Raw genomic sequence first — 18108 nt, forward strand, 5'->3', positions numbered from 1 at the left:
AGGAGCTAGGTAATACTCTCCAAGGTTCAGCAGCTCAAGGGGCATCAGAGAAGGTTTCCTTTCAGTTCTCCAACTTAAATTCAGTGGTCAACTCCTCCATGAGGCTCATTTCTTATTCAGCCGATGGAGTGAGTAGGGCAGCGGGTTTAGGAATTTCCCTATGGGAACATTCTTTGATGTGCTTGTGTGACTTTGTGGAGCCCTTTAAATCTTCATTTGTGAATGTCCCTTTCGACGGCTCATCCCTGTTTGGGTCAAACTTTAAAGACACACTAACCTGGTATGAATGAGAAGGAAAAACTCTCTCTGCCATAGGAGTCCATTTTTTCCTACCTACCAGACCTTATCCATTTTTCCCTACCTACCAGACCTTGTCTTAAGGGTCAAAAGGGAGGAAAATGTGGTTCTGAAAATCCCAGAGAGCTTTCCAGGACACACATGGTGATTCTTCCCCCAGGGGCAGAGAGGGAAGCAGTAAAGGAAGACACTGGCCATGTGGCAGAGGGGGTCTGTAAAATCAGGGCGACAGGGAATCTTTCCTTGGTAAGCCCTTTCAGCACTCCTGAAAGGAGACCCGCTTGTCCATCTCTGGAGGTAGTCGGGGGCGCTTATCTCTGTACCCAGAAACCTGGCGAAAAATAACAAACGACAAATGGGTACAAAGCATCGTATCCAGAGGTTACTCTATACCCTTTTCTTTCCCCATCCTAAACATAAAAAACATCCCAGACTTTCCACCCAGTCAAAGGGAACAGGCAACCCTAGAAATACAGAAGCTGCTAGAAAAAAATAGACAGTCTATGCAGACCAAATAGGATCCGGAACTTACTCAAGGTTCTTTTTAGTTCCTAAGAATACAAGAGACTGGATGCCCATCCTGGATCTCAGCAGACTAAACAAATCAGTAAGAAAATCAAAGTTCTGGATGGTAACACTGCAGTCAATACTCCCTTTTCTGGGACAAGACAATTGGATGTGCTCTATAGATCACCAGGATGTGTAGCACCAGATAAAGATGGACAGGCACTCCATGAGTCATATGTGCTTTCGGCTGGGAGCCATTCCCTACTGGTTTTGAGCTCTGCCCTTTGGTCTCACTATATCTCTAGAGTGTTCACCAAGTTTATGGCAGTAGTCAAGGCTCACTTGAGACACCTAGGATTTCAAGTGTTTCCATACTTAGACAACTGGCATCTCATCACCACTAACGAACATCTACTAACAAAAGCAAGAAACACCACCTTGCAGCTCTGCTGTCAACTAGGAATCACAATAAATTACGAAAAATCTGCCTTGTTGCCATCTCAGCATATTGTCTTTATAGGAGCAGATCTAGACACAAGAAATATGGTGGCAAAACTCCCTTCCAAAAGGGTTCAAGTTCTGTGATCCCAAGCCCTAAATCTTCTTTCTAAAAGAAAAATACAGGCAAGAACAATCTTCAAAGTACTGGGAACTGTGGCAGCTGCAATTACTCTGATTCCACTGGCATGCCAACACATGAGAATACTTCAGTGGCTACTATTCACTCAGTGGTCCATGCAAAAACTACCCATATCCCACCAAATTTTGATAATGGAATCCTGCAAGTAGGACCTTCGATGGTGGCTTTACTCCACTCATGTAACATTAGGATGTTCTTCATGTTTCACTGTTGCAGTCATCACATTTGGGTTATCTGCTTGCAGTAGCCCTCAGTCGTCCTGATTATCAAAGTCTTGGGTCCTGCGTCAGTTGCTGTCTCATCTTCCATGATGTCAGGTAGTCAGGGATATAAAGCATGCAGCCGATGCTATTACCCTAGTCTTTCTTGCCATGCGGTGCCCGAAGCAGAAGCAGTTCGCAAGTGCTGGTTGGCCGTTTCCTGAAATTTTCGTTTTCGAGTTTCAGATCCGAAGTCTTCAACTAAGCTAAGTCCCTATTGGGGCTCCTTTTTCTTGCTGTAAACCGATGTCAGTAAAAGTTATTAATTGTATTTTTTGTGGAAAGGAAATACCTCGTAAAAATTTTAATTTGTACTGCATTCCTTGCTTAAGCCCAGACCACGACGTACCTCGCTGTCAGTTTTGTGCCTTATTCAAACCTCGTACTGTTCGTCTGTTCATTTACGCATCTAAATATTTTGGTACTTGGTTCAGTTATCCAGAAATGGCTTCGGTAAGCCACCCAACTACTGACATTCAGAAAAAATGCAAAGATAAAGACAGAGACAGACCACTTGGTCCAAAGCTGCTGTCGACGCTTCTCCTAAGCTAGTCACCAGTTCGCCAGTACTCAGTGAGGTGCTTTCGCAGCCCCTGATACCCGCTACTTCAGATTCGCAGGCCTCTACTGAGACCCATTCGGAGTCTGGTATGCCACATGATGCTTCTTCGACTGTGGAACCTGTAGATGTGTCTGTCTTGGATGGGTCTGGAGCCGCTGTGCAGGCACCGGCTTCTGAGGGTGTATTCAGGCCTACTCACTTGCATATTAAACCGACACCATCTTCTTCTTCAAGGCCTAAAACTTTATCCATGCCTAGAAAACTGACATCCAGACCACATGGTCAGGTCCCTATGCCTAAAAAATAAATGATAAGAATGGCTGAAGACCTTATATCTCTAATCAGGAGAAGCCATCCTTCCCCCTCTAAGAGACCGAAGACTGATTTTCCTTCTGTTTCTTCTGATCAGGATTCTGAAATTTCTGTTTTCTCTGATGACCAGGATTTGCCCGTATCTACCTATGAGGATTCTGATGCAGAGGACTCCATTTCGTCTGCTTCCCCTCCAGAGGACTTTTGGTGAAACCTTGCATACTCTTAGGGAGCATTTTCATTGGGAAAGCCAGGATTACTCTAACTCCAAAAAGAGGCTTAGGGAATTCTTACTGCTGCCTCAACACAGTCCTTTAGCTATCACTCCTCTACTGGACATTGTAGATGATGCCTTCTCGGAATCTAGCCTGGCCCCTGACTCTCTACCTCCCGCTCCCAGAAAAACCTGATGGGTATTACAGGGTACCTGACTTTCACAAGTTCTTCTTTAAAAATCCTACTGTGGATCCTGAGACCATTTCACAGGGACCCAAGGGCATTAGGGCTACTACTGCCAAAAATCCTACCCCCTTTGATAGAGATTCCAGGACGCTGGATAGATGGGGTAAGAAGGTATACACTTCTGCAACCTTGGCCATTAAGGCCTTAAACTGCCAGTTTCATATGTTAAAGTATCAGCAGCATGTTATTGGATTGCTTAAACAGAAAATGATGTTGATTCCTGACTGTGCTGAAAGTAAAGATTTACAGGATTTAATGCATTCTGCTGAACAAGTTGGAAAACATACTTTGCAGTGGGGTTTTGATTCATTAGAGGCATCTTACAGGGCTGCTGTCACTAGGTCTGTACTTAGCTTGGCTTAAGGGGCTGTCTTTGCCAGATCATGTTAAAGCTAAATTACTGGATGCTCCCTTAAACCAAGACCGCCTGTTTGACAGCAAAGCAGAAGTAGTACTTAAAAAGATGGAGGAAAAAGCTAAATCTATGCAAACTGTTAAAGATTTCCTGCAAGTACAGCCTCCCAGATTTAGTAGGCATTGGCCCTCTAAGAATTGGTCCTTTCCTGCCTCTTCCAGGCCTTCTCAGTCCAAACCCAGAACCAGCAGAGCACCCAGGCTTCAATCCCAAGGTACTCACAGGCCTAAGCAGTGGGGGGCTCCCACTTCCAAAGCAGGGAGTAGTAAGACTACCCCCTATGATAAACTGTCTCAGTGACTTAACTTTAAACATTCTAAGCCCTGCTCAACTGACTGTTCCTTTAGGGGGAAAGATTGCCCTGCATGCAAAAAAGTGGGAAGTTATTAACCAGGACAAATGGGTTTTAAATATAGTTTCCCAAGGATACAGATTCCACTTCCACTCCTTACCAACCCCAAACAGTTGGCCAGCCCTACCCCCAAATCAATGGGCAGAGGCTCAAAAGCAAGTTCTCTCTCTCTTAAGCATCAGGGCTATTCAACCTGTCCCAGAAGAAGAATGGGGACAAGGTTTCTACTCAAGACATTTTCTGGTACCCAGCAAAGACAATTTCTGGCGTCCTATCCTGGACCTGTCTATCCTAAACACATTTTTGGTAATCCAAAAATTCAAGATGCTAACTCTTCATCTCAGCTGCTTCCCATGCTAGGCAAAGATGCCTGGTTGGCAACGCTGTATTTAAAGGAAGCCTACCTGCACATCCCAATAAGGGAATCTTGCAGAAGATACCTATGCTTCAAAGCAGGCTCCATGCACTGTCAGTTCTCTGCACTGCCCTTTGGCTTATCTACTGTGCCCAGGGTATTCATAAAGTGCCTAGCTCCAGTCATCAGTGAGTCCTATCATACCTTGCCTACAGATAGAGTTCCTTTGATGGACCGAGGCCTGCCACCAAAACAAGGGACTGCCATTCACTCTACCCCCTGCCGCCCAAACCCTAACAACAGACGCATCAGACTATGCATGGGAGGCTCACTTGGCAGGGAAGTGCATTCAGGGCAAATAGAACCCAAGTCAAATGCACCTGCATATCAATCAAAAAGAAATGTTAGCTGTACAGAATGCTCTGACAGCCTTCAAGGACCACATTCTTCCAGGACAATTATTGGTAAAGACGGACAACGCCACTGTTATGTGGTACATAAACAAGCAGGGAGGAACCCACTCATACCCTCTCTACAGACTAGCCATGGCTCTGTGGAACACAGCCCTGAGCTACCAAGTGCACCTACTGGCTCAATTCCTACCAGGAAAGCTAAATGTACTGGCAGACGACCTAAGCAGAAATCTCATGGACCCACACGAATGGAAACTGGAACCAAAGATATTCAATATGTTGAGAAGCAAATGGGGGAGCCCATAGATATACCTGTTTGCCTCCCCCCAGAACTACCAATTGGACAAATTCTGCACAAGGACTCCCCACAAACAAGCTTGGAAAGTAGATGACCTGCCTTTCCCCCTCTGCTTCTCCTCTCCAAGGTACTACTAAAGATCAAACAGGACAAACCAAGGACAATACTGATTGCACCAGACTGGCCTCGCCAACACTGGTACTCCCTCTTGCGCAGTGTGTCACTGCTGGCACCATGGCACCTGCCTCAGACCCCTGCCCTGCTGTTCCAACAGGCGGGCCAGATTCTGCACCCACAGCTTCAAACCCTGAACCTAGCAGCCTGACTAATTACCTGATCTCTCCGTTACCTTCCCTCAGTAAGCAAGTGATGGGTGTCATTCTGGAGGCAAGGAAGCCTAGTACTAGAAAATCCTATGCTGAAAAATGGAAAAGATTCTGTTCCTGGAACCAAACTCAGGGGATGGGCACAGCAGTACCCAGTTTACCTCAGATTCTTCAATACTTAACTGAGATGCTTTACAAGGGCATTTCCTTTTCCTCCATCAAAATTCATGCCTCAGCCATTTCAACTCATTACAATACAGAACCACCCCTCTTCTCTCATCCACTGCTAAAGCAGTTCCTCAAAGGGGCCAAAAACTTAAGACCACCCAGGAGAGCCCCTACTCCAGGCTGGGACCTCCCTTTGAGCCAGCTGCAAATGCAGAGTTGAAATTCCTTTCTTGGAATACAGCCTTCCTTCTAGCTATCACTTCAGCAAGAAGGGTGTCTGAGTTACAGGCCCTCATGGCAGTGGAGCCTTTCATTATCTTTCATGCGGACAGGGTGTCCCTCAGGACCAATCCCTCCTTCATGCCCAAGGTGGTATCCAGTGTGGCCCTTAATCAGTCCGTTCATTTGCCACCCTTCTTTTCTAATCCACAGAACAAAGGGGAATGAATACTGCACTCCTTGGATGTGCACAGACAACTTCGATTTTACTTGGACAGGACTAAACCTCTCCGGAAATCTGAACAGCTGCTGGTTGCATTTGCTGCAGGGGCAGAGGGGAAGGCCATTTCAAAGGAAACCATTTCTAAGTGAATAGGTCACTGCATTCATTTCGGCTATAAGCACCATGGAAAACCTACCCCGCAGGGGATAAGACCACATTCAACCAGGGCTGCATCTACCTCTACAGCCTTTCTCAGAGGTGTCCCTACCAGGGACATCCTAGAAGCTGCTACCTGGAATTCTGTACATGCCTTCACCAAGCATTACCACTTGCCAATTTTTTTCTAAATCCAGAGTGGCTTTGCCACTGCAGTCTTGCAGGGCCTTACAGCAGGTCCTAATGCTATCTAATTACCTCCTCCCATCCCTAGCTTTGGGAATCTACCCAAATGTGATGACTGCAACAGTGAAACACGAAGAACATAGTACAGTTGTGTACACTTACCATAAATGTAGATGTTTGAGGGTATTCACTGTTGCAGTCCTGGTTACCCTCCCTCCAGCCCCCTGACTTCTATTGACTATACCGCTATTCTTGTTTACGATGCTTAAAGCTTTTTGGTGTATTTGTTTATTTGTTGGAGGTGTTAACCTTGTATATAATTGCTTCCCATTATGGGGGCACCTGACATCTGGGGCAAGAAAAGCTGATGTAATGGCATCTGCTGCATGCTTTATACCCCTGACGAAGATAAGACAGCAACCGACGCAGGACCCAAGACTTTGATAATCAGGCTGACTGAGGGCTGCTGCAAGCAGATAACTCAAATGGGATGACTGTAACAGTGAATACACTCGAAAATCTACATTTATGGTAAGTGTACACAACTGTACTTTCATCCCTTTGTCTAAGGGTCAACAAGGTATTGCCCTTATTAAACAGTGACAGCTTAATCAGAAAAGTTTAATGGCAAGTCTGTAAGAACACTTACACATTTTATTTTTTGGGGGGGTGTCTCCTGTCAAGGATATCTGTGCTCTTGTGGCCTGCATGACCATGTAAATATTCATTGAGTGGTATAATCTTTGACATTCATTTCATTGGCAGAGTAGGGCTAGAAACACAAGTCCTGAATGGTTTCCTTATTGTAGTTCCACTTCCTGTCACCTTCCTTTTGAGTTATAAGGCTGTGTCCTCATCCAGTGTCATATGTTGCTTTGTTCTAGATTACAGAGAGCATAGTTAAGTTATATGGGTTGTGCCTTACCACCTGATTTTTGATGGTTGTAAAGTAGCAGGGGAATGCCCCCACCCATCCACATGCAATCACTGAGTTTCAGTTTCTTCAGTGTGTGCAAGGTGTCCTTTCTTCCTTTAGTTTCATGTTTTTTTTTTTGTTTTGTTTGTTTTAATATTTCTCTTATTCCTTTTTTGGGTATTTCTTCTACAGTATTTGTGAGGGCAGGAACAGAATGAGAAGACTACTCCCAAAACACAGTTCTGAAACTCCCTCTGGTGGCAGGAGTGAGACTTCTCTAATTATGTTACCTTGATCTGTCACTCCCAAGGATCTGGAATTAGTGTACCTAACTTTACAAATACCAATAAATCAGTTTTGTTCTTGACGGCCCTGTGATGGAGCTAAGGTAATGTTTCCTTCATCTGATGTGGCATGGCCATTGGAAAATGGTTTGCTGCTGCTTCTTTTTATAGTGATGCTCCAGAGTGCCTACTTTGTGTAAAGGTGCGGGTTCACTGTAGTAGTATACTGAGGAGGATGTATGTTTTCTGACTGCACAGAGGGTTGTTCATTATTGTATCCAGCCATGTGTCTTCATAGTAACGTGTTCTAAAAAATGTTGCAGTAAAAACACCTATACCAAATGGAATTAAATTACTTTTACAAAAGACCTATATCTCAGCAGTGTCTCACTTTGCTTTTCTTTACTTTTCATCTGTGCTCAGGTTTTTGCAAAGAGCCTTGATGTACTTTCAAGCCGTAGTTGTGTAAGTCACAGTATCAGCTTAGTGAAGGTACAGTTTTAAGAATGTGTATGGTGGGGGGGAGTAAAAAAAAAAAGACTAGTTTGATGATAATGATGTTGTCAGCATATTTGTCTTTAGGAAGATATTTCTGTGTGATGTGTGCTTGCCAGAATAATGGTCACTTGTGGGTATGAGCAGTTGAAATGGACCTTACTGTGTATCTATATTTCTGTTTGGATACTTATATTTTGATTGGGTATATCTATATCTGTATATATATATATATATATATATATGTATATATGTGTGTGTGTATAAATAAATATATTTTTTTTAATTTTTAATCTCTCCCTTTTTTAGCTACTCTCCAATCCGCTTGCTCGAAGTTACTTTCCCTCCACCCACAATATATATTCAGTGTCCAACTCTCATAAAAAGTGCTGTCTTACAGGATCTGAAAGATTTTTCACAGCGGTAAGTACAGAATATGGCTAGGAGTGTCACCATTGTTAACTTGTCAAGTAATTTGAAGCAGGAACTGTTTAGACATCAGTTAAGTGTGCACTCAAAATTCTTTGGTTATGGGTATTCCATTCTTATTTTGATTTCTTTATTGGCATACCATACGGTTGTTGTAACTGCTACATTTTTTTTCTTACCTGAAACGCACTTAGGATTGGAGCACTACCTGTGACCCAGGAAGTTCATGTTCAAGTAAAATACCCAAACAGGTATGGTGGGAAGGAGAAATTTAAATACTGGGCTACCAGTTTTAAGGAAAGTTAGGCTGTGTGCATTGTTGGATGTTTTTGTGGTATTAGGTCCACATGAACTGTACTGATGTCATTGTATATTGGATGCAGGTGATGGAGTTAAAGATGGAATAAAGGGAAGGAGCCTCTCCTATTGTCAGGGTGGCACTGGACTAAGATGTGCAGTTACCCTCTCCATCTTGATATAGATATTGAGGAGCTGTTTGGGACATGGTGCCAGGCCTATTCTTTTGTATCTTTCGGCTTTTCCCGGTTAGGGGTCGCCACAGCGGAACTCTGGTCCGCTAATGATTGGCAGTATTTTTACGTACCGAATTGCCAGCCCTGACGCACAACCTTCACAAAGGTACGCCCATTCACGCATGTCTCCACACAGAAGACGCTTTAGCTGAGAATCGAACAGGATAACGTTTTACTGTGAGGCGACAACGCTACTGCAGCACCACCACCGCAGTCCTATTCTGTGGAACAGTATCCAGAACAGTAGGAAAAATACAAAGATCAGAGTTTGTTAGGGGGGAGAGTACAAGTTGAGCTGACAGAAGGAAACGTGAGCGTTGTGAAGTTATTTCCTCTTCATGGTAAGTTATGACATCTCTGGGATATTTGAATGAATGCAGCAGAATAGGAAAGGGCACAGGCTCCACACTGAGGAGTTAGGCTTCAGTTAAGTCATGAGAAAATGCTATCTCACGGAGATGGTTGTGGTAGTTGGAATGGTTATCTGAATGTGTTAAGCAGTATACATTGATAAAGACATTTAAAAGATCAGAGGGTATTTAATAATATAGGGATATGTGCATAGTGTTAACATAAGGATCCAGTAGAATATTAGTTCTGTTGTGATGGCATCTTATTCGATCTTCATGTGAAGTGGCTTGGTAAAGGTGAGGGAAGCAAGAGTCATTGGGAACTGCAGCTGCTCTCAGACTAGTGCTGTTTTGTGACAATTTTGATTCTCTTCATTTAAAGTTTCCATGCTTGCATCATTCTTTTTTTTTTAAGTTTGCATGCTTGCATTCATTCTTTTTTAACACCTTTATTGAATTATCACTTGTGACATAAGCAAATTTACATTTATATAAAAGTGATCAAACGGTATTAAGTTCACGTTTACAGACATTATACCTCACATATATCGCTTTATATCATATAACCTAAGAAACATTACTTAAATTATTCAATTCCTGCCCTTTTTTTGAAAAAAGAAACCTCACCTAATGACATAAGCAATCATACGTTTATATAAATAAAAAACAACCACACCAACACATTCCTAGTTGCAAGTATTTTACATCTTAAACCATACTGACACACACCCAGTTGCAAACATTGTACATCGCTTAATTAATCTACCCAGTCTTTGCCACTCAAACATTATATAGCTCATTTAAGTCCTGCCACCTTTTAGGTCTCATTACTCCCCTCCATGTAGTGTTCCCACAATTCCCATTTCCCTATGTAGTTTGCTCCTACCCTTTTTTAAAGATCTTATTTCCATTTTTTTCTCTGTTACTATATTCACCACTACTAATATAGTTGGTTTAGATTTTGATCTACGTTTGCTGGTAATTGCTTTTTGGCAACCACCAAAATTGAAACAGCAAGGCCTTACCATGTCTAGGCAGTTCCGATTCTGTATCATAGCTCAGAAAAATCATCTCACTCGTCACACCAGTCCGACTGCATCCCACAGACAAGCCTTAGGATACCGTCTGCTAGTTTATAGATATAATAATTTGTATGATTATTGTTATTCTCATTAATGGCCTACATCCAAAACCCCAGTTTCTCCTTGTTTTTTGAGCTTCCCCCTATATTCATCATCATCCCTTTCCATTTTGAATTAGTTTTCTGCTTCTGCTATGTATAGGAGCCTTAACTGTGTAGCTCTGAAATACCCCTTCAAATCAGGTAATACCAATCTGCTCTTTTCTACTGAAAGAATCAGCTTATCCCATTTGACTCTTGCCATCTTCCCCAACCAGATAAAGTGCTTCATGTCTTTATTAATTGCTATCCAAAACTTCTCTTCTGGTTGATAAAAAAAAATTTGTCTGACCTGTGTTTAAGACTAATGGGACTAAAAACATTTTAACTACTTGTATCTTACTATCCATATTCATATAACTAAGTTCCATTTTCTCAGTTTTTGTATTATCTTTTGTTCAGTCTCTTCCCATATATCCTTAGCTGCCACACCAGAATCATTTTTAATCCATACTCCTAAATACTTCATTTTACCATGTTCCCTTAAATATGGATATTGCTGAATCAGTTCATGTGTAGGTACATAATTTATGGCTATTGCCTTTGTTTTATCTTCATTAATTTTGTATCCTGAAAAGATATGAAACTGTCTCAAAATGTTCCACAACACTGTAATGTCTCTTTCTGGTTTTGTCAGGTATAAAATTATATCATCTGCAATTAGAGCCACCTTTTTTGACTACCATAACAATTATATCCTTGAATTTCTGAATCTGGAGAGAACAGAAATGTACATGTACTATTGTAATTGTTTAAATGTATATGTTTTAATAGAGGAAACTGGAAGACAGGAGGTTAACCTCAGTCCAGCAAACTTTAAAATATTTTAAATCACTTTATGGACTAGGTCATAAAGATGCTATCTCACAGGTTTCAGTGCAGCCAGAGAGACAGTCTGTACTAGGAAGCTTTCTCTATTGTCTTTGGGGTGAACTAATTACTACTCCGGAAGAGAGGAAGTATGAAATAGTTTTATGAATTCCAGCACGTGCCACAGATCTGAGCAAAAGCCTTTGTGTGTGTATTTTTACAGGTAAGTGTTAAATCCTGCCAACTTCCAGCAATGGGGGTTTGCATGGGAACTAGAAGTCAGATGACCAGAAGTGATGTCATTCTGAAAGCTGTCCCCCAGGTAAAATTTTAGATATTATTGTGAGAAGTCTGTTAGTGAGACTGAGCATTCTGTATTCTGTCTTGGGCTTGACAACAAGAAGGACCGTTCTCCACATTAATTGGCTTGCTCTGTTAAGTAGGGAACTGTAATTCTCTTAGATTTAGTCAGGAATATAGTGAAGCTTAGTTTGGATATTTTTTTTTCTTTGTCTGCATCTGTTCTTTAATGTTATTTTAAATATTTCATGTGATTTTGAACTCTGATGTCACTGAAAGTAGATGTTTAGTATTCGCTTGTTCTTTTATTTATTATTAAATGTATTTTAACCTTTCTTTGCGACTTATCTTTGTAGAGATATTTAAGTTTTGCGAGTATTTGTATATTTATTTGGTGACACTGTGTGGGACACTTCTAATAGCCTTGCTGTTGGTCTAAATTGCTATTTGTATTAATAATAATTTCACTCAATATATTGAGTATCCTTGCCAGGGCCATAAGGTAGCTGGGAGGAGTGTCTGGAAGTAACTACCTTATAGTTTGGGCAGAAGGTGGCATAGCTAGTAAATCTGTGCCAGCCTTTCCCAGGTATTTGTGTGTGTGTAAATAAAATCTCAAGGACTGTGTGTCAGCTACTTGGGCAGGGACACAAAGCACTGGTTGGAGAGAGAGGGTGCTGGAGGTCTTGGCTTGGATACTCAGCTGAGTTCTCAACTCTATATCTGTGCCAGTGGGGAGTCGTGTTGGGAATATGGAGAAAGAGGGAGAAACCAGCCCCAGACTGACTGTGTTCCCGGTGTGCTGTTAAGGGAAATTGTTGTTGATTGTACTTGATGCAGAGAGCTGCATCCATCTGGATATAGTGAGTGTGTACCTGTTATCCTCCCAGTGAACATTCTCCACATGTGCCAGTGGTGAGGATTGTGGTTCCTTAATTACTGGCCCAGAGGTGGGGTGGGGGTCATCACAAGAGGTATGCTGCTGGAGGTCTGGCTTGCTGGCTGTCTTGCAGAGGAGTTCGGGTCCCTCTCCTCTTCTGCATTACAGTCTGCTGTTTTTTTTACTTCACCCCCGCCCCAATCAAAAGAATAGAAATTAAGGAAAATGAAGCAAGGACTTCCTCCTGAAATCTGACAGGTTCAGTCCCTTCTGTGTTGTTCCTGCCATTTTTGCCTAGTTCATCAGATCCTAAACTTTGGATCTGACATGTCTCTAACTGTGGCTATGAGGCAAAAGATATTAGCCAACTGTCTCGGAGTATCCTTCAGATCCTTATTTCTCTCGCTATTGGATCCGACAAATCTGAGCATCCTTCTTCCTCTTGGCTCCCTCTCGAGAATCTAATGGGTGCTAGGTACCCAACATACCTCCCAACCGTACTGAATTACTCGGTGTTTACCGAGTTTTGGGGTCCAAATAATGGGGTGCCACAATTCCCGAGTGACACTCCTAATTTCCAAATTTTTTCCCAGCTTTTTTTTTTCCCACTTTTGAGCTGATGTCATCACGTGCATGATGTCAGCTCAGTCAGTCTATCGAAACTGAGGTCAAGGGCTGTGCACACATTCCCGGCTGGCTGCACTGTTTGAAAACTTTGAATGGATCTGCGAGCGGGACTGCTTTCTCTAACTGCTCTGTTTGGATGGCTCTACTTCAATGTGGCTGCTTTCACTAACTGCTCAATTTCGGCAGTTGCTTAAGGTGGTTTTTTTTTTTCAGAGTAGCTTAAGGTATTTTTTTTATCTGGATGCTGCTTACTTCTCATTTGCTGCATGGTTGAATGGCAATGGCAGTAGCTTAAGGCATCAAGACTGCTTTCACTAACTGCTCTCTAGCTTAAGGTATATATTTTTTTATCAGGATGTTGCTTACTTCTCATTTGCTGCATGGCTGAATGGCAAAGGCAGTAGCTTAAATTATCGGGACTACATTCGCTAACTGCTCTGTTTCGGCAGTAGTTTAAGGTTTTATTTTTTTTTATCTGGATGCTGCTTTGTGGGTACATCAAGCTGAACAGATTTATTACCTGGAGAGAGTTGTTGGATTTATTTTGTTTCTGAACACTTATTTTTAGCAGTTGCTTAAGGTATGCCTTGTTTCTGAACTCCTCATTTGCTGCTTGGTGGATTTATTTTCATCAGTAGCTTAAGGTATTTGATTTGAAGTTGTTCAATCTCGCCGTTCATTCTTACACATGGGTTCAGAGCCGATATCTATCGGCTCTGAGTCTGCCGCTTTACTAGCTGAAGATATCAGAGTAGCTCGAGGCCAGGTCCCTAGCCCATGATGTTTTCTGTCCTACCCCAGATCTAGTTTGCCGCTGCACCAGATTGGAGGTTGTTGGAGAGCTCGGGCCAGTTTGTGACAAATTTTTCTAACTATATGCTTTTATAGCTAAGCTTTTTTTTTGGATAATTACTTCTTATACTGTTATATTGTTTATTGGGCCTAGTTAGCCTTTGTTTGCTTTAGTTTTTTTCAGAGTTTGACGAGTTTTCGTCCTTTTCAGAGTGGCTGCTCTTAGGCCTTTGGCCATGCCTTAGTTCCCTATCCTGTTTAGCGCGTGTTTACATAGTTAAGAATAGTTTTTGCTAGAAGAGTGCATTTAGTTTGTTATTAGATATAAAAAAATTGTGTTACTTTAGATTGATAGTTGTTCAGTGGTCTAACAACTTAAGAGTTTTATACATTAGTTAGAGTTTGCGGTATGTTTGTGTGTGCTGTTGTACAGTAATTTTTTTTCTTCAGATTAGTGCTTACTGTTGGTGTTGCTCCTAGTATGGCTGATCAAAAGGATAAGCAAAAATCAGGATTTAAAAAGTGCCCAAAATGTGGGCAGAAAATGTCCATCATGAATGCCTATGTGAATTGTGTCTGTTGCTTGGGACCAGTTCACCTCCAGGAGGATTGCTCTGTCTGCCATTCCTTCAGTAGCTGGATTTTGCTTGAAAGGAGAAGGAAGTTGGTGGATGGAGGGTTATTGAAGCCAGGTTTTCAGAAGTCCTTGGACATGGCTGACCAGACCTCCAAGTCATCAAAGAGGTCAAAGTCTTCTAAACCTTCCTCGGAGCCCAAGTCATCAGCTCTGAGCCTTACTGTGAAGGTGCGGTCGCCAGCTCCGCAGTCTTTGGAGCAGTGCACAGAGCCAGTGTTTGGAGCCAGTCCCTGGTCTTGGAGCCAGTCTCCGAAAACTTGAGATTGCTTATTCTTCAATTGGTGGCTTCATTTCCTTCAACTCGTTCTTTGAGAACCCTCTCTGATGTTGGATGTGGACCGGGTGGTGCAGAGGCTTCTCGAGAACCCGGCACTGGCAAATTTATTATCGGCCTCGACCCAACTGGTTTCGCGGCCTAAGTCCATCACACCTGCTGTGACTACTGCTCGCCCGAGCTGAGCCGGGCCTTTGGAGCTGGGGGAGGAGGATCTGATGAGTGTGAGCCTTCGGATCCGAGGCCTGTTCCAGTGCCATCGGCTCAGTCAACCCTGACTTCTTCGGTACCATTGGAAGAGTCTGAGAAGCCAACACACTCTGGTCGGCTCTGGGAGGGAGAGTTGAACCGATGCGTCAGTTTCGACCCTTCTTCTCAGAGCATCAGCGCGGATGAGCTCTGCTCTGTCCTCCTGGCTTGGAGCCCACTGTTTCGGCGCTGGGGAGGTTGCCGTCTTCTTTGTAACCGGCGGCTTCCTCTGGTCCGAGCAGTGGAGCCTTCACTGCTATGAGGAAGGTTATGTAGTCCAAGACACACACATCATCAGGGCTCTCCTCCTCATCCTCCCCTAAAGTGCCGCTTTCTGATCTATATCACAGGTCCTAGTGAAGCGTCGAGATGCAGAGCCTCAGGTAACCCCATTGGGTGACCCTTGTTCAACTGAGACCTCACCAGAAGCTCCACTGATGAGGTTCCCAGGAAGAAACTTTGGAGGAGGCATTTAGTCTCCCCTCCGGAGTCTTTGACATCAGACACCAACTTAGAGGAGTCAGAAGGGTCCCTACGGTCCCCCTCAGAGGATATCTCCTTTACTGATATCTTGGAAGTCCTTAAGCAGAGGGGTGACTGGCAGTCCATTAGCCCTAATGAGGGTGAAGTCGGTGCTCCCGAAGGTCTTTGGGTCTCAACCTTTTACCTCCTGGGTGACTCCACTCTTCAACGAACTAATGGAATTGGTTGCTCGAAGGGCGTGGGAGTCTCCTGATACTATGGAACCGGTCCCTTGGAGGCCCAATAAGTTTATCACCTCCCCCCAAGACAAGATGTTCCTCCTAAGGGAGTTCCGGTTGATGCCATGGTGGTGGCAGCAGCCACCAAGAAAGAGATGTCCAAAACCTCTTCTACTGTCCTTCTACTGTCCATCCTCCTAATGGGGATTCCAGGATGATGGACAGGTATGGGAAACACATTTTTAGTTCTGCGACCTTTGCTATGCGATTGCTTAACTACTTGACTCATTTATCCGTCTTCAAAGAGATCTCCTAAAAGAGGTCGGAGATACTCTGCAGGGTAGTACAGATAGATGTGTCTCTGAGAAGGTGACAGCCCAGCTTAATACCCTTAATTCCATAGTTAACTCATCCATGCGGCTCATTTTCTATGCAGCCGATGGTTCAAGTCGGGCAGCAGTAGCGCTTCGGAGACATTCCTGGATGTGCTTATGCTCCTTTGTGGAAGCCTTCAAGTCTGCCTTAGTCAACACCCCATTCGATGGCTCGTCTCTTTTTGTGCCCAAAGTCAAGGCGACTCTCACTAGGTGTGAGCAAGAGGGAATGACTCTCTCTGCCGTAGGAGTCCGTTTCTCCACCCTTACCAGTCCATACCCCAAAGGGCAGAAAGTGTGGTTCCGAAAGTCCCAAGGAGCTTTCCAGAAGACACGTAGTGCACCCCCCTCCAGGGGCAGAGGAGGGGGGTAATAATGGAATACGCTGCCCCGGCGGCAGAGGGTGTCCGCCGAACCAGGGTGACAGGGATCAGTTTCTTGGTAAGCCCTATTAGCACTCCTGAAAGGAGGCCCAACTGTCCTACTCTGGAGGCAGTCAGGGGTCACTTGGCTTTGTATCCAGATGCCTGGTTAGGAATTATAAGAGATACTTGGGTTCAAAGCCTCGTTACTAGAGGTTACATTATCCCATTCTTAGAAACCCCACCTGTTGGGAAATAAATCCCAGACGTTCCACCCCATCTCGGGGATCAAGCAGCCATAGAAATCCAGAGGCTGCAGGAAAAAAGATTCATCCAGCCAGTCCCAGCATACCAGATAGGATCTGGAACTTACTCCAGATTCTTTTTAGCTCCAAAGAAGACAGGGGACTGGAGGCCCATCTTGGATCTCAGCAGATTCAACACATTTGTAAAGAAGTTCCAGATGGTCACGTTTAGTCTGTCCTCTCATTGCTCGGAATGGGCTATTGGATATGCTCTGTAAATCTCAAGGATGCGTACTACCATATAAAAATGGCCAGACCATCCAGAGATCATCTGCGTTTCCAGCTGGGAGCCAGTCCCGAGCACTGCCCTTTGGACTCACAACAGCCCCCAGAGTGTTTACCAAATGCATGGCAGTGGTTACGGCTCACCTTAGATGTCTGGGATTCCGAGTGTTTCCGTATCTGGATGACTGGCTTCTTACCGCCGCCTTCAGGCATCAACTAATTCAGTCCAGGGATCACACACTCAGTCTCTGCTCTCAGTTAGGCATCACTATCAATTTCGAAAAGTCTGCGTTGTCGCCATCGCAGCGTATCTCCTTTAACAGAGCAGAACTAGACACCACCACTGTCACAGTAAAATTGCCCCTGGACAGAATACCCACTCTCCGAAACCAGGTCTCAGACATTTTGCAGAGAAGAAAAGTACCGCCCTCACAAGTACTGAAGCTACTAGGTACCATGGCAGCTACTCTCATAGCAGTTCCTCTGGGACGTTTGCACATGAGGATTCTTCAATGGTTACTCTTCACCAAGTGGTCTTACTAACAACTTCTGATGTCATTCTTAATCATGATTATGGACTCTTGCAAGAAGGATCTTCGCTGGAGGTTGACCAGCCACCAGGCCATCAGCCACGGTGACCATAGACACTTCCCTGATGGGGTGGGGGGGACTTTTTCAGGGAAGAATAGCCCAAGGTACTTGGTCAGAGACAGAGTCACAGTTGCACATCATTGTTCTGGAGCTGAGAGCAGTGCTTATGACGTTGCAGCACTTCCACAACTCTCTTCCTCTAGGGACGATTGCGATACAGACAGACAACATGTCTGTGGTCTGGTATGCCGTCAAGCAAGGGGGAACCAAGTCTTACTTCCTGTGTCGAGAGGCCTTGAGAATTTGGCAGTGGGCAGTATCCACCAGGTGCTTTCTGATAGCAATGCAGATCCTGGGGAAATCCCACATGATAGTGGACAAACTGAGCAGAGCTATTCTGTTACAGCACGAGTGGACTCTCAAAGACGAAGTTGCAGAGGTGATTTTCCGCAGATGGGGCCAACCTTGCTGTGACCTTTTTGCATCCCCTATGAATGCCAAATGCAGAAGCTACTTTGCCCAAGGGACTTGCTTGTACATGATTGGTCCCCGGGACTCCTGTATGCCTTCCCACCTATACCCCTGATTCCAAAATTCTTGCAGAAAGCCAAAAGCCTGTGAAGGACTGTAATCTTAATGGCCC

At 43.9% G+C, this 18108-nt stretch overlaps 1 protein-coding gene across 1 annotated transcript in view; it reads left to right on the forward strand.

Annotated features, from left to right (window-relative positions):
• PIKFYVE (phosphoinositide kinase, FYVE-type zinc finger containing) overlaps positions 1–18108 on the forward strand; it is a 3858188-nt gene that overhangs the window by 2865187 nt on the left and 974893 nt on the right. Inside the window, 1 exon segment of the mRNA XM_044075403.1 lies at positions 8156–8269. Within this exon segment, the coding sequence (XP_043931338.1) occupies positions 8156–8269 (114 nt within the window).

The sequence above is a fragment of the Protopterus annectens genome, chromosome 6.part1 (genome assembly GCF_019279795.1).
Source record: "Protopterus annectens isolate FY-2018-M chromosome 6.part1, PAN1.0, whole genome shotgun sequence".
Lineage (NCBI taxonomy): Eukaryota > Metazoa > Chordata > Ceratodontiformes > Protopteridae > Protopterus > Protopterus annectens.